General features: G+C 42.3%; 1 protein-coding gene across 1 annotated transcript in view; it reads left to right on the forward strand.

Moving 5' to 3' along the window:
* Positions 1–24,448, forward strand: part of LOC143987650 (uncharacterized) — a 330,091-nt gene extending 305,643 nt beyond the window's left edge. Inside the window, exon 5 of the mRNA XM_077486545.1 lies at positions 23,621–24,448. Within this exon, the coding sequence (XP_077342671.1) occupies positions 23,621–24,142 (522 nt within the window). The 3' untranslated portion in view covers positions 24,143–24,448. The remainder of the gene's footprint in view (positions 1–23,620) is intronic.
* Positions 24,449–25,504: the final 1,056 nt, after the last annotated feature.

Raw genomic sequence — 25,504 nt, forward strand, 5'->3', positions numbered from 1 at the left:
ATACCACCAAAAGAAAGCTCTATTTGTATAAACTATGTTAGTTTGTCTGACATACTGTCAAAACCTGTATCTGTTGAATCGGCATGTTAACAGGATCGGCTGGTCAGGCTCTAGTAAACTTCAAGTAAATGGCGGCCGTCTGCACACAGACATTAAAGTGATTGTACACGATCACCTCAATTTAAAATTGTAATGAAAGGCAAAACATTTGTTTTAAAAAAAAAAAATGCTAAATACCTTTTTTTCCCTTTTCTATAAGTCAATCACATGCCCTCTGCTCTCAGTTGCATTAGAGCTAGGTGAAAAAGAAACAGCTGCATACTGATCTTCCCAGTGAATTTCCAGCACAGCTAGAAAACTGACCATGCTGTGTTCGCTTATTTAGTGTAAGAAATGTTATGAGTTGGGATACTGAAACAGTTTATGGCGCCACATCCCTTTATGAACAAATAAATATGGAAAGATTTTTGTGGGACTTTTAAAGCGCAAAAATAACAAATAGAATATAGAAAAATATATCAATTTTAAGAAGTTATAAAGAAGTTATAAAGAATGAATTCATAGAATAAACATTCCAAAAAATCAATCACAAAATACACAGAACTAGATGCAAAGCTGATTAGTCTCTACATGTTTCGCCATACAAATAGGGCTTCTTCAGGAGAACTTTAAAATCAGACGGTATGCATATAATCACTATAATGAGAAAAAACACAAGAGACACAAAAAAACTTTTACAAAGTCAAACTTAGATTTTAGTCAGAATATTGAATAGACAACAAACTGTTTTGAATCCTGACCAGTGTAATCAATAGATGAAAATCAAAGTATGAATGGATAAAATTGGATCAATTTGATTGTATATCCAAAAAAATAAAAAAAATTTTGATAATAAACACACCCTAGAGAGTAAAACTACATAATTTTAATAGCTATATATAGCAAGTTACAAAATAGCAATCTAAAATCCCTGTATCCCTTACAAAATAGAACAAGGGAAGTCCCAAAGTTAGAAAATGACTTCCACTAGTTCTATGTTCTCCCCCCAAAAAAAAACATTTAAATCAGACAATCCATATAGTACATCCTATCCACAGTGGAGATGGAAATATGCAGTCAGTGAATCTCTCCCTCCCTTTGATAAGGGACACTCCCCAAAACACCTGCTATAAACCCCAGCTACCTTAGGTAAGGACTGAACTGTGAGTTTCCTATAGAGAACAGTGTGATGCTGTTATACAGAATTGTTTACACTGTTCAATTAGGAATGATACAATTCAAGCAGCCTAAGACCTGTGCACAGATAATGTAACCAAAACGTCAGAAGCCAGTCACAAGTATCAAAAAACTACACTAACAACTATGGATATGATTTGAATATCAGTCTTTGGATTGCAATCTTTTGCTATCTCTTGGATATACTGACACACTGCATGGAATATGGACCAAAGTTTGATAGGACAAGCATTTAGCTGGATTAAATCAATATGTATATGACCGGCAAAACAAATCTTACTACATCTTGAAGAGATCAAATATCCAGCGATCAGTAAGTAACCAAAAGAGCTTTGTGTATGATTAATCATGGTTTTTATAGTCTAGAGGATATACCTACACGCTGTGGGCACCTCGACTGAGGGTTACACCGAATATATTTTGCTTTGTCCATCTGATTAACCCGGATTGCAGTGTATATCAAACCAATTTAGTGTCTGTTACTTAACATTTATGCAGGATGGAAAAAAACAGCAAGAAGCACTTTATCACAAAGACATATGTATACATTGAGAGAAAATTATTCTCCTTTTTTTAACAGGAAATGCATTGAACTTTTACAATATATATTTTTGATGTTTCTTTTTTCATCTTTTGACTTTTTTTGTTTTGTTTTTTTGATACTTGTGACTGGCTGACTGGCTTTGGCTACCATCTCCAGATGGATCAGACAGACTGTGACTCAGGCCTATTCTATTAAGAGTCGGGTTCCTCCTTTCCCTGTCAATGGGGCATTCTGCTTGGGCGCTTAGTACTTCTTGGGCCTTCTGTCATCAAGCGTCAATATCACATGTTTGCAAGGCCACCACTTGGTCGTCAGTGCATCCCTTCGCCAAATTCTATAAAGTAGATATTTTGGCATCTGCGAATGCTTCTTTTGGCTGCAAGGTTTTTCAGGCTGCTGTTTAAGAGGGGGGTTCCCTCATAAGGTGTGTTTTTTTCTTTAAACTTTTTTTGTTTCAGATGGGGCTCCTATGTCCTGGTTAGGGCTCTTGTGGTTCGTCTTGGGTTATATTACCCACCCCTCCATTTTTCTTTGGCACTGCTTTTGGACATCCCAATGGTCAAGATTAAGGAGGCGCTGTGTCCATCGATGAACGAAAGAGAAAATAGGAATTTTTTAAAAGCCAATTCTCTGAGTTTGATGGACACAGCGTCCACCCCTCTATGGAGTTTTTGATACTTCTGTTACTGCTTGCTACTAAACTGAATACCTAGAGCAGGGAGGGGGTTATATACTGACTGAGGACAGCCCATGAGCATAGGCAGGTTTTTTTTGTTCTGCCTAGTCCTACTCCTGCAGAGGCAATATAACCCAATGTTCAAGATTAAGGAGGTGCTGTGTCCGTCGAACTCAGAGAAATGGATTTTATGGTGAGTACAAGAATCCAATTTTTTGAAGAGTGTTCAGAAGGGTCTTTGTACCTTTTGCTTGCCCCAGAACTCATGGCACACAGGTGACAGGCTATCTAGATGCTTTTCTACTGAAAGATTCTTCTCCCTTACAGCTCTCAGTGAATGTGAAAGACAATCCAGCTGCTCCTGAACTGTGGCTTGGTGACCAGTTTCAACATATCTGCTTTGCAGGCTTCCCTGGACCTAGAATACATGGGTCTGACCCTGGAAATGTTTTTTCATTAAGAGCACCTGCTCGACAACTGGGATCCAAAAGAAATCCCACAGTGAGATTTGCTATGAGAGTTCTGGGTCTAATGGTCGTCTCCTTCGAGACCAGTACCTTTCGCCCAATTCCTCTCAAGCGGTCTCCATAAAAGCATTTTGTTAGCATGGAAGAATCTGGTTCTTTCCCTGGCCTCCAAGGAAGTACAAATGCTCCGATCTAGCTAAACAAGAACTTCCCTGTTCTGCTGGGTCACCATTCCAGTTCTAACAATTACAAAATCTTTCCTCCGTTACAACTGGAAAATTCCTATAACAGTTGCAAGACTGTGGAGGAGTCTTCCAACCCTTGACCCTTTGTGGTCAAGAAAGGAAACCAAACTCCCTGTCATAATCTTGGAGCTTAAAGCATATATCAACCCTCAGGAGAGCAAGAAGGAAGGAAGCAAGATTCTCTTGCGGACAAATGCACTGTCCAGTGATTTCTGCAGTCCACATCCTAGGCATGGATAACAAGCAGACGGTTTATCCCAGCCATCACCACTTGGACCGAGGGGAATGGTTTCTTTATCCCGATGTATTCAATCTGATATGCTAAAGATGGGGTACTCTGTATGTGGACATCCTAGCCTTCAGATACAACAGAAAGCTACAGTATCTCACAAAACTGAGTACACCCCTGACATTTTTGTAAATATTTTATTATATCTTTTAGTGTGACAACACTGAAGAAATTACACTTTGCTACCATGCTTGTATAACAGTGTAAATTTCTGTCCCCTCCAAATAACTCAAGGCACAGCCATTAATGTCTAAACCACTGGCAACAAAAGTGAGTACACCCTAAATTAAAATCTCCAAATTGGGCCCACAGTGTCAATATTTTGTGTGGCCACCATTATTTTCCAGCACTGCCTTAAAGGGATTGTAAAGTTAAAATGTATATTTTTTTAAAATAACAAACATGTTATACTTATCTCCACTGTGCAGCTCGTTTTGCACAGAGTGGCCCCGAACCTGCCCTTCTGGGGTCCCTCGGCGGCTGTCTCTGCTTCCTCCCGCAGGTACTTATCATGTTCATGCAAGCTCCCTTGCATGGTGAGAAGCACCTGCGGGCTTGCTCCCGTGATACAGCCGGCGGCTATAGCCGCTTGCTGTATCACACGGCCCTGCCCCGGCGCGCTGCGTCATTGGATGTGATTGACAGCAGCGCGAGCCAATGTCTGCGCTGCTTTCAATCCATCCACTCCAGCCAATCAGCAGCCAGGCTGAGCGGCGAAGAGGACGGCGGGGGCGAGTGCAGGATTTTCGAGGGGTCAGGTAAGTAAAACGTGGGGACTGGGGGCGCCGGCAGTGTAAGATGTTTTTTCACCTTTAATGCATAGAATGTATTAAGGTGAAAAAACATTTACCTTTACAACCCCTTTAACCCTCTTGGGCATGGAGTTCACCAGAGCTTCGCAGGGTGCCACTGGAGTTCTCTTCCACTCCTCCATGATGACATTATGGAGCTGGTGGATGTTAGAGGCCTTGCGCTCTTCCACCTTCCATTTGTTTGAGTATGCCCCACAGATGCTCAATAGGGTTTAGGTCTGGAGACATGCTTGGCCAGTTCATCACCTTTACTCTCAGCTTCTTTAGCAAGGCAATGGTCATCTTGGAGGTGTGTTTGGTGTAGCTATCATGTTGCAATACTGCCCTGCAGCCCAGTTTCTGAAGGGAGGGGATCATGCTCGGCTTCATTGTGTCACAGTACATGTTGGCATTCATGGTTCCCTCACTGATCTGTAGCTCCCCAGTGCCCGCAGCACTCATGCAGTCCCAGACCATGACATACGCACCACCATGCTTGACTGTAAGCAAGACACACTTGTCTTTGTACTCCTCACCTGGTTGCCGCCACATATGCTTGAAACCATCTGAACCAAATAACTTTATCTTGGTCTTATCAGACCAAAGGACATGGTTCCAGTAATCCATGTCCTTAGTCTGCTTGTCTTCAGCAAACTGTTTGCGGGCTTTCTTGTGCATCATCTTTGGAAGAGGCTTCCTTCTGGGATGACAGCCATGCAGACCAATTTGATGCAGTGTGCGGCATATGGTCTGAGCTCTGACAGCCTGTCCCTCCACCCCTGGCAGCACTCATACGTCTATTTCCCAAAGACAACCTCCTGGACATGACGCTGAGCACGTGCACTCAACTTCTTTGGTCGACCATGGAGAAGCCTGTTCTGAGTGGAACTTGTCCTATTAAACCGCTGTATGGTCTTGGCCAACATGCTGCAGCTTAGTTTCAGGGTCTTGACAATCTTCTTATAGCCTAGGCCGTCTTAATGTAGAACAACAATTCTTTTTTTCCAGATCCTCAGAGAGTTCTTTGCCATGAGGTGCCATGTTGAACCAGTGACCAGTGTGAGAGCGATAACACCAAATTTAACACACCTTCACCCCATTCACAACTGAGACCTTGTAACATGACAAGGAAGGAAAATGTCTAATTGGGCCCAATTTGGACATTTTCACTTAGGGGTGTACTCGCTTTTGTTGCCAGCGGTTTAGAAACGAATGGCTGTGTGTTGAGTTATTTTGAGGGGACAGCAAATTTACACTGTTATACAAGCTGTACACTCACTACTTTACATTGTAGCAAAGTGTAATTTCTTCAGTGTTGTCACATGAAAAGGTATAAAAAAAAAATTACAAAATTGTGAGGGGTGTTCTCACTTTTTTTGAGATACTGTATCTCTGTATGTTGCTAGAAGCAGAGATTCTCTAACTCTTACATAGTTGCAAAGTTGTTAAGGTTGAATAAAGACACCAGTCCATCCAGTTCAACCTGTGGTGTGTGTGTATGTCTATATCATATCCCATTTTTTTTTAAAACTAACGACACCCCGTGCTTGTGGAAGGGAGTTCCAAATCCCCACTGCTCTGACCGTAAAGAACCCTATACACAGCTTAAGGTTAAACCGCTTCTCCTCCAGTTTGAATAAATGGCTGCGTGTCTTTTTAAACTCCCTCCCACTGAAAAGTTTATTACTTATGCAAAGGACACCAGTAAGGTATTTGTACATTGCTATCATAACTCCTCAAGCGTCTCTTCTCCAGAGAGAATAGGTTTAATGCTTGTAGTCTTTCCCCATAACTGAGGTCCTCCAGTCCCTTTATTAGCTTTGTCGCCCTTCTCTGGACTCTCTCCATTTCCAGGACATCCCTCCTGAGGACTGGTGGCCAGAACTGGACAGCATTCCAAGATGCTGCCAAACCAGAGTCTTGTAAAGTGGCAAAAATTATAGTTTTATCTCTGGAGTAAACCCCGTTTTTTATGTATGCAAATATTCTGCTTGCAGCAGCTTGGAATTGCATGCCATTGCTGAGCCTGACATCTACTTTGATCCTGAATTCCCCCAGAGGTTCTCCCCCTAGCGAGTAACGTGCATTCATGTTTTTAGCACCCAAATGCATTAATTTACATTTTTCAACATTAAACCTCATTTGACGTGTATTTGCATAACCCATTATTTTATTGAGGTTCTCTTGCAATGTTTCCATATCCCGTTGTGAAGTTATTGCCCTGCTTAGCTTTCCTATCGTCAGCAAACACTGAGATCAAGCTCTTTATACCAATCTCTATATCATAGATAAGTTAAACAGATTTTGGGGAACTGTATCAAATGCCTTTGCAAAATCCAGATATACCATGTCCACAGGCCTACCTTTATCTAGGTGGCAGCTCACTTGTTCATAGAATGTTAACAGATTGGGCTGACAAGAACAATCCTTCATGAATGCATGCTGGATACTACTAATGATATGGCTTTCATCAGCATATTCTTGGATATAGTCCCTGATCATCCCCGTCAATTTACAAACTATTGATATTAGACTGACTGGCCTGTAGTTTCCAGGTATATGTCTCTGTCCCTTCTTAAATATTGATACCACTTTGACTTTTCAGCTGGTATCATTTCTGTCTGCAAACTGTCCATAAAAATTAGGAACACCGGACTAGCTATCACCCCATGGGTGTAAGCCACTTGATCCTGGTGATTTATCTCATGTTTTTCTTTTCAATAGATTTTATTGATTTTTGAAAGTCAAGTAGGTACAGAAATAAATTGAGAACCATCGTACATTGAGTATTCAAGATAACAAACATATAAGTAATCTCACCCTCGCCAGGGATGAGTCGAGCAATACAAGTTTACAGGTGTACGAAACGTGTACCTCTACCTACGATCATGCAGGATATAAAAAAACATTCATGTATCAATCAAAAATCACAAGTTAAATAGGTATTAAACCAATTTCTAGGTTGTAACTTGGGAAAAAAAGATATTTCATGTGGGTGAGGGTGGAGTAGGAAAATAAGGGGGGTGAAAGAAGGAGGAGTGACCGTGAGCTAGTCTAGGGTTCTGCGAGAATGCGTCAGTGGGTGTCTCTGTAGAGCGCCCACACCAAGAGGATCAGACAGAGAGAAAAGGGGGGTGGATTCAGAGGGAGAGAAACTTCCCAGGACGGAAGTGCGGTTCCATATTAGAATATGCTCTAAACCGGTAGAAGAGAAGTTAATTTCCCAAGGCAATAATAAGGAGTTGTCAAATTCAGAGGGTAAACAGTACCTGACCCAAGGTTGCCATATTTTTTCATATTTCCGTATTTTATTTTCAATGGCTTTCATTTTAGCAAAGATAAGGGCCCTATTCATCCTATGTTTAGCTTCAGCCACAACCAAAGTTTGAGTTTACATGCCTTGGGTATGATTTCTTTGGCCACAGTGGTAGGTTGTACAAGTAATTGGAATTGAATATGTGTGAGCTGTGCTGGTTTAAGAGGGCCGTTGCCGGGTCAGGAAGAATATCTAGGGCTTTAGAGGCTATAGCAAAGATGTTCTTCCAGAATTCTTGGCCAATCGGGCATTGCCACCACATGTGTATGTGGGTGCCTGATCTGAGCAGCCTCAAAAACATGTCCCTGGATATGATGGGACTTATTTTGCAATCCACACCGGTACAAGACACCATTGTGGTAGGACTTTATAGTTTCAATTGCCAAAATATTAGGGGAAGAGGATTTAGTGGTCATCCAGATACTGTACCAATCTGAAATCTCAATTAATAGTGTAAGATAGTGGTGCATTGTTTGGATTTGCATATAATTGTTGGTAAAAAATTTATGAGTCCCCTAATATGTGGGTCACTCTTGCAAAAGTGTTCGAATTGTGTCATCTGACTTAGTAAAGATCCAGTGCTAAGAAATGGCATGTAAAAATTTTTTATTTGCAAATAGTTCAGACCTAGGAAAAGCATAAGACTCGCCTAGAGTAGGAAACGCATGGATAGTTTTGTTAGAGATCAGTTTGTGGAGTCTGAATAGGTTAGCTGCAGACCAGGCTGTGAATGCAGCAGGAGATTCCCAGGTTGGATAAAATGCTGGGTTTCTGAGTAAGGAAAAGAGGGGGTTATGGGGAGATTAGAGATTACGTATGTCTCCAAATTTGTCCCAAATGTTTAGGGAATGTTTAGTAACAGGGTTTAAAATGGAAGCTCTGTCTTTCGGTTGAAGCCACAGTATGTTTGCTGCCGAAATGGGGTTGCAGTCAACAGATTTGACTGTTGCCCACAGTGGTGTTTCATTAGGCAGTTGTGTGAGTTGCACTGCATAAAATTTGTATGGGAGTTCCAAATTTCTCATCCTACCACTCAATTTAAAAACATAGATTTAGGGATACAAGGTTTAGTAGCAGCCCATATGTAGGACATTAACCCTACAGCCAGGATAGGGGAAGGGAGGACCATTGTGGCATGAGACTGGTTACCGGTCTTAGAAGGGGTAAGTAGTTAACAGCAAAGAGATCAGTTATAGTGGCAGTGAGTTGTTCCCCTAAATATGGAAGATGTCACCCAAGTGAATGGCAATAGGGACATTGTGTCAGGTCACCTTGAGGCGAGGTGACAGATGCACACCGTAGGGATCAGGAGTGCACCGCAAGGTTGTGGACCCTACGGCTGACTGCTGCGGACGGGAGACAGGTCCCACCGGGGTTAGAGCGTAAGATTCCCTGGGGCACGGAGTCTAAGAGCCAGCAGGTGTTCACCAGAGCCTGGAGTGGTGAGGATGGACTTGGCTGCAACTGGCTCCAGGTCGCGACCCCCAGGGTCCCCCAGCTCACACCCACAGTAGGCAACAGGAGGATAGGGATGGTGAGGGACAAAGTCGAGGTCGGGCCACAAGCAGACAGGAATAGTCAGGGACACGCCAAAAGGTCAGGATAACAGGCAAACAGGGATAGTCAAAGACACGCCAAAGTCTGTAACGGAACAACAGAAGAGCACACGGCAGGTAACAGGAAGCTAAACACACAAAGGAATACACAATGGTTGATCAACACTGTTGGCTTGCAGTGCACAGGTTAATATAAGGTTCCCTGATGGGGCCTGGGGTGGAGCCATGCTTAGAGGAGAGGTTATAAAAACCACCAGGTGGAAGTGGCTGGCCTCTTAGTCTGAACACATAAGGGGAGGTAAGCAAACAGGAAGATCACTGCATAACCATGACACGTTGTTGAAGTTATGACTATGATGTGGAAATGACTGCATTTGATTTTTTTGGGGGTTAACATGCAGTCCGGAGTTATGGGCAAAGCTCCCTAATATGGCAAGCAAATTGGAGGCGCACATCAGGGTCCGACCTGATCAGTTGTGCCAATGGTTCAATGAGTAAGGTGAATAACAGGGAGAGGGTACAACCCTGCCTAGTGCCTCTCCTAATATCAACCATCACTGATTTATAGCCAGTGTACTTAATGTATGCTTGCAGGTTATTATATAAGGAGGAGAACCAAGTCAGTGGTTCCCAAAACTCCAGGGCTGGAGCGTGTATTGTAGATAAGGCCAAGTGACAGTCAAATGCTTTCCTAATGTCAAGGGATAGAAGGCATGTTGGGATGTGTCTAGTCTTGTCTGCATGAGAGATTAACAGGGCTTGTCTAACATTGTTGCTGGCTTGACGAATTGGCATAAAGCCTATTTGGTTGCAGACCTATAATGGTATTCAAGCGGCTTGCGAGAATCTTGACTAGCAGTTTAAGAGAGATGGGATGATAGTTGATCCAAGAAGAGGAGTCCGATTTAGGTTTAGGTAACCTAGAGATTATAAAAGTTAGCGTTTCAAATCAAAATGAGGGGCCGGCTAGCAGAGAATTGAAGGCAGAAGTTAACATAGGCGGCTTTATGAGCTTCCCATAATGTTAGTGCAGAAACATTGTCTGTAGCATTGTTAGAGAGAGAGTCCTTGAGAGCCACTTTGATATCTAAACGGTGAGGGGGTGGGAGAGAGTAGTGTTGTTGATACACCAGGCTGTATCTTACATCATGGGAATTGGGGAGGCTATACTGCACAATCGTCCGTGCAAGAAAAAGGGGTGATAACTGAATAAAATATCTCTGGGATCATGCTTGCGGGAAAAAAATGTGGTCGATGCGAGAGAAAGATTTGTGTGGATGAGTAATGCATATACCGCCTACTAAGAGGATTGGCTTTGCGCCAAGTATCAACTAAGTTGTGTGTGTAGAGTATAGGTTGGAAAGTCAATTTGATTGGGCTAGAGGATGGGGCTGTTGGGGATTTCTCAAGGAATGGGAAACTTATTTGATTTGAATACCCGCAAAGAATGACCGTTCCAAATTTGTGCTTTTTTTACACCACCTGGAGTAGATGTGAAATGAAAGCTTTCGGCGCTTACTTGGAGAATAGTACAACACAATTGTGATAGCAGTATCTGAGATATGACCAGTGAGAATCAGATACCTGCCCTCATGATCATTTATTTGAGACGTAAGGGTGAATGGTGTGGAACGATGGAAAACAATAAGGGTTCCTCTTTGGTTGTGGCTGAAGCTGTATAGAATTGTGGGTAGGAGGTACAGAGGAATTTAGGGGTGGATTTTTCATTAAAGTGAGTTTCCTGTAGACCGATAATATGAGCCTTTGCGGCTGTAAAGGAGCGTAGTGCCTTGGTGCGCTTGTGCGGGGTATTGAAGCCTTAAACATTGAAAGAAAGAATGTTTAATGGGGCCATAGTATTTCTGCGTTAGCCATAAGAATGGTGAGGACAAGTCTTAAATAGAGGACCGCATCTACCATGGGGAGAAAGAGAAGAGGCGAGAAACGGACAGAACAAGAGTCAACATAACAAAATCAAACAACCCTTTTAATTGTCAGAAATATTATTGAACAATAATTTAACAGCAGGGTATAAGAGTATCCTAGGGGAGCGTCAAGCAGTCCTGTAGTGGCTTAATTTCCTGCATAATAGGAGCAGGAAACTGAGGGCAGTAAATCTGGGAGCAAGAAGTTCCAGTGGGGGGAACAACACCGGAGAATAAAGAACAGTTAACTGTATATTTAGAAGTAGCATGACATTATTGCCTGTGAAGGACAATAGGTATCAACTGCTGGGCTTTAGACCTGTGGGTAAAGCATAGAACTAGACATATTACGTTGCATAGATGACATAGATCTTGAATCAGTAGAAATTACAGAGTTGTCTGAGACAGCAAGTGTTTTCAATAACAGATGAAAGGATAACGATACCCAAAACAGCAGAGCCATCATGCCCCGAGGACCCATGAAGGGGGCATTTGAAAATATATATGTTTATAAATATATATATACAATATAGGGCCCTGTGGAAACAATTTTGTTCATTGATATGGCCTATGATTGAGAGAGGCTTCCTAATCAAAGATATCAGCGGTTTGCACAAAGCCTACCAGAAATTCCTGTAGGTCGGGAGGGACCAAAGGGTGGTATTACGAGCCGATAGGATAACCAGGCTCAGCTAAACTCAAGCAGGATGATCCCCACTAGATGGTGACAGATGAAAACTAGGGTCTGTGGAAGAGAATGTTCAAGACCCTCGTAGGAGAGTTCCATCGGCTTGTGGGAACAATATAGAGTGTTGAAATCAATCATATCTTTTAGGTTAAGTCAGTCGATTGAGTCATCCTTGGATGCTGCAGGGTTATCAAAACGACCTTGTTTGTGAAGATTTTGGCATGTGTGGTCTGCATGGTCTTTGCCGGCAGCTGTCAGTTTTTGTGGGGAACGAGAAGCCGATCGTCTGCATGACGTATCCCTGTGTGGGGTATGATCCAGAAGTCCAGCAGGGATGTCTGTAGTTCCTCGGGCATGTGCCACACATATTTGGTTTCTAGGTATGTGAAGCGTACTGAGAATGGAAATCCCCAATGGTAGGTGATCTGATTGTGCTGAAGTACCTGCAGGTAACGTTTGAGAGGGTGTCCCTTTCCCACTGTAAAAGCGGGATAGGTCTGCGAATAACTGGTAAGAATGACCTTGAAAAGACAAGGAATCCTTGCCCCTGGCATCTATGAGTAACTGTTCCTTGGAGCGTTAGTAGTGGAACTTGGCTATAATGTCCCGTGGTGTACCATTGGATTTAAGTGGGGATAGGCAGGTTTTAACTCTTGAAACAGGGCTATCATAGTAGCTTTCAGATCAAGCATTGTCTCAGGAATCCCCCTGATCTGTAGATTAGATTGACAGTCCCTATTCTGCTGGTCTTCCAATCATGACTGCAATACCAAGTGCTCCTCTTTGAGATTCTCAAATTTAGCAGTGTTAGCCCTTGTACACACGGTCGGACATTCTGATCACCAAATCCGTCGGATGATTTCCGACGGATTTAGTCCGGAGCTGGTGTTGCATACACACAGCCGGACAAAGTTGTTGGAATTTCCGGTCGACAAGAACGTGGTGACATAAACCACATAAGACGGGACTAGAAAAGGGAAGTTAAGCACCACGTGCGGCACCCTTTGGGCTCCTGATCTCGTATTTATCGCGTCTTAGTAGAAGTTTGGTTAGAGACGATTCGCGCTTTTCAGGTTTGTGCTTCAGATCGTTACTGCTCTTCAGTTTGTGCTTGTGGGTGCATATCTGCTTATCAGTGCGTGTAGTCAGTTCGCATTTGTTGGTCATTGCAGACTATATCTTGGTATAGTACGCTTTGATTAACAGTGATTATTGTCCGCTCGTTTCTGGTTTTCAGTTTGTTCTTTCAGGCCTTGCTGTTTACCGGTGCTTTCTGTTGTCCGTTCTGACCAGCCGACCGTTTTGAAGCCATGTTTCGTGTACATACTTGTAGAGTTCGTGCTGTGTAGGGACTTTTAGCTTTGACACAAGCCCAGTCCATGAACAGGACAAGGAGGAGTTCATGGAGCAAGAATTGGTTGCTCCAGCGTGACCAATTCTCGCACATGCCTTTGCTTCGTGAGATCCGGGAGAATAATCCTGATTTCAGGAATTACCTCTGGATGACGGACCCCGTTTTTCACCGTCTGCTGGCTTTGCTGTCCCGTTATATCAGCAGGCAGGATACCTGCATGCGGCAAGTCATTACTCCGGAGCAATGGCTTATCGCCACGTTGCGGTACTTGGCAACAGGGAGAAGTCTTCAGGACCTGAAGTTGTCGACAGGCATCTCCCCCCAGGCTCTGGGAATCATAATTCCAGAGACCTGTTCTGCCATCATACAGGTCCTGCAGAAGGACTATATTAAGGTAAGTTTTCTACTTTAACATCACACTCTATGTATTTAATGTTTGATAATGTATTGTATTTCTTTCCTCATTCCCTAATTACCATGATTGCAATATGCTGTAATTGATATGCTGTTCCCCTTTGTCCTTATGCATGCTGGAAGCTTTTAAAGTTCCTGTTTTGTCCTTCATGTATATTTGCCTTCACTAACTTCCCCAGCACACTCTTCTGGGCCCATAAACCTATAGCCTAGTCACTTGGCAATGTATTTTGTCAGCTCCATAGTGTTGATTTCCCATAAACACCCCCTAAATGTTGTGTGTGCTTAAATTCATGCAGAGTGCCATAGGTTTTTTTTTGGTGGTCCAAACTCATTAGGAACCCCCCTCCCCCCAACTGCTAGGTCGGCTGATGACAATCCTCTATCTGCTGACTTTTCCAAACCCAATATACCTACCTCTTTTGTGGTCAGATTTATGGATGAATTCACCAAAACATGTAATGCAAGGGCCTGCCTCAATACTTTCAAATGCTACTGTTTACAGTTTTTTTTTTTTTAAATGTGCTTCCATTTGTTCATTTTTTTTTTATATTATGACACTTCTTACCTGTCCAGTGGGCTGCCGATAGTGTAAGTAAGGAGGGGCTGGCCAAAGTATCAAACATTATATATGCATTCAGCTCTCAATGACGTGGAGAGGGTTATCTGTCCAAAACATCCCCACTCCCCTATTTTTTTGCAATGGGTCATCGAATGGGGGGTGAGGAATCTGATAAGGGGACCTTATACTTTTGGCTTTAAATACTCATTTCCAAACATGTTATACTGATCTTGGGCAAAAATGTTTGTGTCTAATCTGCTTGCAATGTTGATGTGCAAAATTACTTTTTTTTTTCTTGTTTGACTCCACAGTTTCCTTCAACGCCACAGGAATGGCAGACCGTGGCCTCCCACTTTGCCACCCGTTGGGACTTTCCCAATTGTGGAGGTGCAATTGATGGGAAACACGTCCGCATCGTCCCACCCCCCAACTCGGGGTCCTACTATTATAATTACAAGGGGTATAATAGTATCGTGATGTTGGCGGTGGTGTCAGCGACATATGACTTCCTGTATGTGGAAATCGGAAAAATGGCCGGATGATGGAGTGTTGGCCATCTGATGTGGCCTTTCCTGATGACCCTCACCCAAGACCAGAGGATCTTTAATCTCTGGCTGGCCTGAGCCAGAAGAGTAGTGGAGAACACTTTTGGGATAATGACCAGCCGGTTCCGCCTATTTGTGACTCCAATCCACATGGTGGAATATAAACTCAATCATATAGTGCTTTCGTGCTGCATTTTGCACAATATTTTGAAGAAACACTCAGCAAACCATGTGGCCTCAGTTGGGCCTGATGCAATGCCAACCTGACGGCCCTTTAAGCTGGCCATCCTGGCTTTTGCGCATTGAAAAAGGAAGCCACACATTGTTGATAATTGAACTTTTTACTCAAAGCACATTCACATGTGCGTTTAGAAAAGGGTTTTACAACAAACCAACATATTTGGTGTATATAAAACATTATTTTTGGTAACATTTATCTAACTTGGTGTTTTTGTGTAAACAGGCATGTATCAAAGCATAACAAACAGAACACCGGAACTTACAAAGTTCAACTTTGAAAAGTGAAGACAATATTAGACAGGAGTATGTACAAACTGTGTTAATATTGCCTTTATCACATGGGGTGTCACCCCTGTAAAAGCCAAATTTGTAAGATGCACACAAATTGTGTAACAAAAAGTGGCCATTTTCCTCCTGATCCCATGCCTAATATCAACATGTGCCCCATCATGGGGTATCAATGTACGTGTTTTGGGGATGCAACCCCTTTATCTCAGCCACTTTAGTAGCAAGGAAGGGGTTGCACCCACAAAATGCTTACATTGATCCCCCATGATGGGAGATAGCACAAGTTGACACACTGTGTGCATCTTCCAAATTTGGCTTTTCTAAAAATATAAAAAAGGTTTGGGAAAATTAAAATGGATGATAAAACATCCTAAACCATCAATGATCTTCATTTTATGCTGAACATCATTGATGTTTTTCTTGATATTATCTAAATCGCGATTGCACTCCATTATCTCCCCAATGAGGATCTGGGCACTTTCACTGGTAAAATGCGATTCTTCTTCCACAACATCCACATCACCTAAAAATAAACCAAAAAAACACTATTATAAATATGCAGGCATACATTGATTAGCTTACCTGAAGCTGTGGTCTCAGACTCACCTGTTGTGGTGACAATTTCACCAATTTCGACAATCTCTCCTTCCTCCTCCTCTTCTGCTTCTGGTGTTGGTATTTCCCCTTCTTTGGGAGGTGTGGGGTCCCTGGTGTCCTCAGATGTCCCAAGTCTTCTCTCCCCTATAAGAATGTAAAAAATAAATACTTGGCACACAGATATTTGAGGGCAGAAATGGAAATATGAATGTGTCGTACAATTGTGTTTTTTGGTTCAAAGGTGAAAACATTATTTTTTACACTTTCTAAAGCTGGAATACTTACCTGTTGTGTGAACAAATGTAACTTGCCAAAACATCGTCTTTGGAGTGGGCTAACGAATGATGTTTATTATGAACGATTGAACCCATGAACATGAAAGTGGCCATTTTAAACTGTACAACATTAAATCAAAGCACATGGCGCAGTATGCAAGCAATAATAATATGAACACACGACAACTACATACTTTTTTGAAGAACTCGCTTGATCCTTCTGGTCTGATCTTACTCCCTCAGTTTCAGGTCTGACCAGCGTTTCCTCAGTTGATCCTTGGATCGTCGTACCCCAAAATTCTTCTGATGACTCTTCGCAACTTTAGTCATGATCTTGACCTTTCTGACATTTGGGTTTGGGTAAGGTCCATACTTCCCATCGTAGTCGTTCCTCTTCAATATGTCCAACATCTCTCCAAAAGACATATTTGAGGCCTTAAATCTTCTCCTCTGGGTTAGGAACGTTTCTGGCTCTGGCTTTCCTCGTCCTCCTCCTCCTCATTGGTGGAATTATCTGCCCCTGCTGTGTCTCCGCCATGTGCTCGCCCCACTGCGCTGAAAGAGAAGGGGCAGGGAATAGACTAGAAAGAACATTGGGTGGGCAGAGTTTCACGCATGCGCACTGTATATAAAACGCAACATGCGTGTGTCGTACGTACGATCTGTGAGCAGAGGGAGGAGCTGACGCACGGATCGTTCACTCGAAGGTACAATTTTAACATTGGTACATCACTAGCCTATACTGCTTCTAGATTGAGGCCTATATTAGGACAAGATTAGGAGAGTTTAGCCTGGCATTAGGGTTTGTCTTGTGTTGTGTCTTGTCTCAGACATCAGCTATTTAAGAACAAAAATTGGTGGCCTGAGGAGTACATATCTGAGGGAGCCCAAGAAGGTGCTGCAGTCCATGAAAACTGGAGCAGCAACAGATGAAGTTTATGTCCCCAGGCTGTGGTACTATGAGAGGATGCATTTTCTGTCAGACCAGGTCAGGGAATCCCTCTCTACTCTTCCTTCCACGCTTCCTTCTATGCTTCATTCCACCCTTGCAGAGGCTTCTGACGCCCAACCTGGGCCTTCCAGTCAGGAAGGTGTGGAGGAGCCCAGCTTGAGCCAGATATAGTATTGTTCTACATATTTTTGGAGTAAAATGAATGTTAACTTGATTTTTGCTCACTAATTGCTGATTTTAGAAAGTGTTTCATATATCAATAGACAGTAGTGGCCAAAATATTTGGGCTAAGAATGAAAAATGCTGGGCTCAGAATGATAGTTTTTTTCTATTTGTTAACAATCTGCAACAGCCAGGAGCTTAAAATTGTGTGTTTGAACCAAAAACTAAAACTATGTCCCTTTTTCATAAACGGGAAAATCTCAGCCAGGAGGAGGGTGTGGAATGCGGCAGCCAGGAGATGGCTGTGGAATGTGGCAGCCATGAGGAGGCAGGGGTAAGTGGCAGCCAAGAGCTGGGCAGGCCTAGGAGCCTGACTCAATAACAAGTCCCTCCCCTCCGCCTTCCACCCAAAAGGGCCAGCAGGGGGGGAATGTGGAGGAGTCAGCGCTCAAGCTAATTGGGGAGGCTTCTGTGGCCCTCAAAGCCACCCCCACATATCAAGAGGCCTTTGCCGCCTTGGCTGCATGCAAATGGAGGAGGGGCAACACCTCATGTATGAGGAGCTAATTATACAAAACTCTGAATAAGGGGTTAAAGGGCCAAATCACACAAACACACTTGTGTGACTTGGACCATGCTCCTCCTCCTTCTGCCACACTTCCAGCACCACAGCGTGGAAGGAAGACCAGAGAGTGATGACCTGGGTTCAGTCTGGTCTGACAGAAGATGCAAGATGCTCTTGTATGACCACAGCCTGGGGACATAGATGTCATCTGCTGCTGTTTCTTGGACTTCGGAACCAGACTGTTTTCCCTCAGATATGTACTCCTCAGGCAACTAATTTTTGCGTTTAAATAGTTGTGTGCTCTGGGGGCCAAAGGCTTCGCTAATTTCCCCAGTTTTCCCCAGTTTCTCCAGCCTGCCTCCCTCTTTATTTCGGACTAGGCTACACACGATCGGAATTGACGCGCATCGGATCATGTTGTCCGAAAATTTTATATCCAGCTCTCAAACTTTGTTGGTCGGACATTCCGACGGAAAAAGTCAGATGGAGCCCACACATTATCCGACAACAAGGTCCGATCGGACATTTTCCGTCGGAATTTCCGACCGTGTGTACAAGGGCTAATTCTCTGGGTGGTTCTCTAGCTATGTCAAGTTTTTCAAGTCCATTTTTGACACTGGTTTCTGTTAACCACAAGGTACATCCTGTGATGCATTATTAACAGTAGAGTCTTGCTTACTATACTAGATGAATGCATTTAAAACCATTGCCTTCTCCTTGTCTTTTGTAATCAAATGCCCTTCATCATCCCTAATAGGACCAATATGCTTTGGCCTCACTTTCTTCCTGTTAATATATTTAAAAAAATGTATTGGATTTTATTTTTATTTTTTTTACTCTTTCGTGGTCTATTTTAGCAGCCCTGATTGCGCTCTTACACTTCTTATTGCATTGCTTGTAGTGTTGGAATGCTGTTAATGATCTTTTAGCCTTATATTTGTTGAAGACCTTTTTTTTTCCTTTTTTTTTTTTTATATGCATTTTTACATTATACATTACGTTATAACCCAGGTTTAATCTTGGCTCTTTTATATTTATTACACATTGTAATGCACTGTATAATATCTTTGTTAAATGGGTTCTTAAAACACTCCCATTTTTCTTCAGTTTTTTGTTCCTAGGATTTTATCCTGTTTGTTATCTTGAAGCATAGAACACAGTTTAGGAAAGTTGGCTCTTTTGAAATTCAGTGTACTTGTGTTACCCTTATGTTTCCTTCCTTTCCTGTGATATATACTCAATGTAATTACCGTGATCGCAGTTTAAGTTGGCCCGTATTTTCACATCCACAATCAGATCTGAGTTTGTAATCAGTCAGTCTAGTAATGCTTTATCTCTTGTTGGTGCCAACTGACCCATGAAATTATTCTGCAAGATATTTAGGAAATGGTGAGCCTCAGATGAATGAGCAGTTCCTTTTGCCCAGTCGATATCTGAATAATTGAAATCCCCCATTATAATAACATTGCCCTGCTTTGCCACCCTTCCTAACTGCAATAGGAGGTCAGACTTCTGCTTTGTTCCTTAGGTTAGGGGACCTGTAGCATACGCCCACTATTACTTTCCCATTAATTTACTCCCTTTGGAGCGTCAAGCACAAGGATTCCACCTCCTCCCTTGCTCCATCAGCTCTGTCCTTGGAAGCTCTAATTATCACCTGGTCTTACTTCAGGCAAATTTATGTCTTTCCACCACTGCAAATTTTTCCTCACCTGCTGCACAAAACAGAGCAAGATAGGAAAAAAATAATCCTACTCGCACCAAACTGGTCAAAAGAAAGGAGTACACAGGTATACTCTTATACTGTATCTGATTATTTCAGTCCCCTTCCCAACAGGCTATATCTGCTATCTCAAGGTCCTCTATTTCAACCTGGCTTCAGTTTCTCCTTTGTGGTGGTTGTTGACACCCAGGTCTTAAAGGATAGTGGGTTTCTGAGTATGTGATTCCTACCTTGCTAAAAGCAAGAAATGCCACTTACAGGAAGATCTATTATTGTACTTGTAAATCTTACTTTGCCTGGTCTGAATAGTCTATTCAGTCTCAGAGATTACTCTGTGCCTTGAATTCTGTAATTCTTACAAACAGGTATTGACCAGAATCTAGCTCTTGGTACCCTATAGGGGAAACGATAGGAAGGCGCTTTCTATCGGGCACACCTGTTGGTTCAATCTCAAGCTGGGCTATGTGTGTCGATTGATACATCGTGGCTCAGCCCTGCCCCCTGCACTCTGCTCACAGGATTTGATTGCCAATGGCATCCCCCATTGCTGCCTCTGTGAGCAGAGAGAAAGGGGAGAGCTGCTGCAGATGGACACAGTGCTGGATCGAAATGGGGATCGGGCAAGTAGACGGGGATGAGGGAGAATTACAATTACTGGAACATTTTTTGCTTTAAAGAAGAAAAAGCATTAAGGTTAAAAATGTTGAGCCTTTAGAAACACTTTAATTTATTTCTCTGGTCTGCAGAAACCACCCTTTAAACCCATCAGGGATGTTTCCATGGCGCTTCTTACTTGCAAAGTAGTCTTATGGTGGTCATCAGGTCTGTCACGCATGTCTCTGTACTAACAGCCTTTTCATGTAGAGTGTCTCCTCATACTTCACAACAATAGGATTGTGTGAAGGCATGAGGGAGCATGAGGGATGTGTGAACAGCCTCAGCCTGGAGAACAAACTATTACAGAGCACACATGCAAAAATTACATTTACCTCCTGGAAGGCTATCTAAAACACCTGAACATTTTCAAAAAATATGGGGATTTAGTCAGACCATATGGCTATATGGTGCTTAAGCACACTTACTGCGTTAAAATACCCCATTATCAGCATCTTTAAGGGTGTGCCCCCAAATCTTTGTCGGTCTCAGCCTGGAACTTCTCCTAAGCCATGTCTCTCTGATGCATTTTAACCCGCCCACTGGGGATTAGTTTTCTACCTCTATGAATAAGCTCTGGTGGGTGAGGCAAAATGCATCAGTTGGCATGGCTTAGGAGGAGTTCCAGGCTGGAACTATTTCCATTCCTCTCCACCAGTTGAGCTAATAATGTGCATTGTATCTCGCCCCCTACATGCATCACGGCTTCCTGGATCAAGCACAAGACAACCTGCTCTCTTACACTGCTGTGAGATACCGGGATTCTTTACCAGCAGAGCACCTTAAGCAGCACTATATGCGGTAACAAGGTTTTGGGAACAATAAGATCTGTATTCCATCCAAGACCATCCTTTTTTCCCAATGGTGGTTTGAGCGTTCCATCTCAATCAGGATATTCTGTCATGCGTGTGTCCCACTCCTAAGTGTCTTAAGGAATTCTCTCTACACTGCCTGGATGGAACCATTAATGTACATAAAAGCTACTGCTTCCATTAAACAGTTTTGCTTGTTCTCTCCTTGGGACCTTGCACTCTGCTTCAATATCCACCATTGCACAGTGGATCAGGAACTTATGCTTATAACCTATTGTCATCCACTTACAGATATGGCATCAAAAAGATGGGCTGAGATTCCTACACGCTGCACATATGTGTCACTGTTTCTGTGCTGAGAGCCTGCTCACTGTGCACTGTTAGCACATAGACTGAGCTGTCAGTTCTCAGTTCCCACTAACAATCAGAAGCTGTTGGGACCAGCTCCTGAACATGTGACCACTGCTACAGCCATTTAGAGGTCACACAATTTCCAAACTTTCCCCTTTCCCTACCCCAGACATACAGACCCTGTTAAAGGGATACCAGGGCTGAATGGAAAGGGGTTAAACAAAAAAATGTAGGTAGGAAAAAGAGATATGTAGAAGTATCCTGGGCTTTTAGGCACCAAGTCTCTGTTACCAAACTGTGTAAGGCTAACACCTTGTCTTCTGTTCATACTTTCTCAGAGTTTTACAAGGGGGATGTCTAATCTTGTGCAGATGCAGCTTTTGGCCGCAAAGTTCTTGCAGCAGCACTCTGAATTTGAGTCTTTGACCCTCCATTTTTTGGGCCTGTTGGCACAGTTCTGTTTACTTAGTTGTAGCCCACCCTTTGTATTCATTGCTTTGGTACATCCCATGGTATATGAATAAGTTACCTGTACTGTCAGATTTTAGATAAGAGGGATTTTGACTTACCTGCAAATTCTATATAGTACATTACACAAGCCAGGCTTTTACATGTTCTTAAAAGCTTGCCAGTGTCTAGTCACGAAGGTGTAAGCTTATAACCCATGGGGTATGAATAAGTTCCCCCTGTCCTGTACATTGCATTACTTCACAATGTGAATTTTGCAGGTTAGTTAAGACTCACTTTATTGTCAATGTGAAAAGAGGACAATTTTTTCACATGGACAATTGAAGTGAGTCGTTTAACAATTTCTTTTGTAAAGAAATCAAATCCTCACATCCTTTTGTAAACCCACCTCTATTTGTCATATGATCAGCAAATCAAAATTCAGTAGGTGAATTATGTAAAAACATTTACGTTTTCCAGTACAAAAGCTTGTCCCTACTCTCGCATGCTTTCCTGTTGGTCCTTTATTGTAGAGGGGAGGTCTCCTTAAATGTTTTTTTATAGTGAAAGTTGGTTTACATGAAATTCCATTTTTGAACAAAGTTGATTTCTACTTATGCATTTTTTATCTGGATTGAAACAGTTGTATTTTATAACCACTTCCCGGCTAGCCCATAGCAGAATGATGGCCCGGGAAGTGGTTCAGTTATCCTGACTGGGTTATATGGCGTCCAGCAGGATAAGCCGCGATCGCGTGCAGCGTGGCGATCGGGGGTGTGGTGTGTCAAATCACAGCTGATCACAGTGTAAACAGGAAAAGTTGTGTATCGGCTTTTCCTCTACTTGCACTGACAGACGATTATCAGTGCAGCCCCCCCAGGATGGCCACCCAGAACCACCAGAGATGCTCACCTATGGCCACCAGGGATGCCCACCCATGACCACCAGGTAAGCCCCCTAGAGCCCACCAGGGATGGCAATCATCGCTCATTAGGGTTGGCACTCTGTGCCCATTAGCGATGCTTGCCAGCGCCTCTGATCAGTGCTGGCTATACGTGCCCTCCAGTGCTACCTATCAGTGCCCATCAGTGCCGCCTATCAATGCTGCATATCAGTGCCACCTCATCAATGGCGATGGCAAGTACTGCCTCACCAGTGCCCGCCAGTGAAGAAAGAAAGAAGAGAAAATTTACTTATTTACAAAGCACTGTAACGGACATTTTTTTTTTAAATTTTCGTTATTTGTAGCACAAAAAATAAAAACCCCAGAGGTGATCAAATACCACCAAAGGAAAGCTCTGTGTGTGGAAAAAAAAATGATAAAAATGTTGTTTGGGTACAGTTTCGCAAGACCTCATAATTGTCATTCACAATGTAAGAGTACTGAAAGCTTAAAATTGGTCTGGGCAGGAAGGTGTATAAGTGCCCTGTGGTTGAAGTGGTTAAGCATATCTGTGGCTCAATTTATGTGATAAACTGACAAATAACACGCTTCACACCTCCAGGGGTTAAGTTTGTGATTTTAGATTTTTTTCAGATTACTTTAATATACTAACAGCAGCTACCTCCCATTGTTGCCCATACTGACCCTCTAATTCTGTCTACGATGCCCAACTATTGGACTACAATGGTGATGGAGGCCCAACAAACCATTCATTTTGTTTGATATGGTGAGTGTTGGCAACAACCTGTTGAGTCTGGAAATCCTCTGTAAAAACATCAAAACCTCCGGTAATACATAGTATATAGTATGCAGATGCGATTTTTATTTAAATATTAGGCTACATGCTATTTTTATTAAATAGCTTGAAAAATTGTAGCAATGTTAATTTTGTATAAATGTCTCATATATATATATATATATATATATATATATATATATATATATATATATATATATAATAAAAATATATATTAATTTTTATATTTTTTTTAACAATGGCTAGGTTTGTATTCGTCCCCAAATTCATGAAGTAATTGAAATGCCCCAGCAAGTTCCTCCAATTCAAAACCAAAAAAGACGGCGGACCATAAATGAGGAACTGAGCAGACAGCTACTTAATGAAGCAACTGCAGTTCTCAACCAAAAAGAAGACGAATTTGATGCATTTGGTGTTACAGTTGCAGCCAAGTTACGAAAAATGGATGAAAAGCAAAGACTATTATCAGAGGTACTTATCACTGATATTTTGTTCAAAGGAATGATGAAGAAACTCACTGAAGAAACAAGTATTTCTCTATTTCAAAGTCCTCACTTTTCTTGTCAAATACCGGGCTGCTCCAGTTCTGTTGACTATTCTTTTTCAAGTTCTCATCAACCAACTTTACTGCGACAAGAATTTGTCTCCCTGAACCATGAGTATAACTGTACTAGTACACCTGCAAGGGCAAGCACTTCATTTTGTTTATCAACAATACCTGCTTCTCAAGTAACAGAATCTTCTCCTTACAAAGAAGAACATTTATAACTACTTTTTTTTTTTTTTAACTCACGCCCTTCACTTTCTACTGTGTTTTTACTCTGACACTAACTTACATCTGTTTTATTTAGAGTATAACTTAATTTTTTATTGTACAGGTCATTTTATATTGAGGTTTATAAATACATTGATTATCATGGATAACGGTTTTCCTTCTGGCATTTTTCAAGGGAAAGTTATGAAACAAAGTAATGATCTGACGGACCAAGCTATGGACATAACATTACCTCCTTTTAACGGTTAACTCCTATTTTGTAAGAAAAATAAATAAAAAGATATAGGATTTACAATTGACACACATCGTACATTTTATTTTGCTGACGACTTTGATTTTCTTAAAACCGGCAAAAAAATAATCAAATATGGCTTCCTTGTGTAATGGAGGCAATCTGTAAACTTTTTACAAAACTCTTCCCATAAATGTTACTTTTGGGTGAGGGGGGGCATGTGAAACCCAGCTTACCTTTGAGAGGTCAGGAAACTTTGTCCAGATCCCCCAGTCCCTCCTATGTGTAAGCAGAAGTGCATGCATAAGTTGCCTTTTGTGCCCCATACACACTATCATATTTTCTGCTTATTTTTTCCTTCAGATTTACCAAAACCGTGTAGTGCAAGGGCTTGCCTGATAGCATACAAATTGAAACTCCTAAGGTTTGACCTCATATTATATGGTTTTGGTAAATCTGAAGGAAAAACTGATAGTGTGTATGGGGCTTTAGGGGCACAGGGGGACCGAGAACCCCCGTTGGAACTGTACTAACCAGACTCAGCGTAGAACAACGGTGGACTCAGCATTTCGTGTTACCCCTGTTATCCAGGGTTCTATATGTGTGGTTTATGTTGAAGGGGCTCCTTCACTTGGGACATAAATATTTATGAACAATATTCCTCAAGAAATATGAGGATAAATAATTCCACCTTTCAGACTGCTAGAATATAGTAGGAGTGTCTCAGACCATTGCTAGATTGTCAGAGGTGGGGTGGGGGTTTCTATGTGTTTATTAAGTGGCTGTATCCCATTGTTTTATTGTTTCTCTCTTCCTTTGGAGCAACCTATTATGGGATATATATATATATATGTATGTGTATATGTTTGTTTCAACAGAAACCACACATATAGAACCCTGGATAAACGGGTAACATGAAATGCTGAGTTAGTGCAGACCTGACTGGGTTTCTTGATCACCCTGTGTCCCTAATAGACACATGGTAACTTACACATAGGAGGGGCCGGGGGAGCTGGACAAGAAGTTTCATGACCTCTCTAAGGTAAGCTGGGTTCCATGAGCCCCCCACCCAAAGTGACTCCCGTCACAGTTGTCACTGAGCCAGTCAGTGATCAAGCGCTGT

The sequence above is a fragment of the Lithobates pipiens genome, unplaced genomic scaffold (assembly GCF_037356315.1).
Source record: "Lithobates pipiens isolate NorthernLeopardFrog02 unplaced genomic scaffold, aLitPip1_a1.2 Scaffold_18, whole genome shotgun sequence".
Lineage (NCBI taxonomy): Eukaryota > Metazoa > Chordata > Amphibia > Anura > Ranidae > Lithobates > Lithobates pipiens.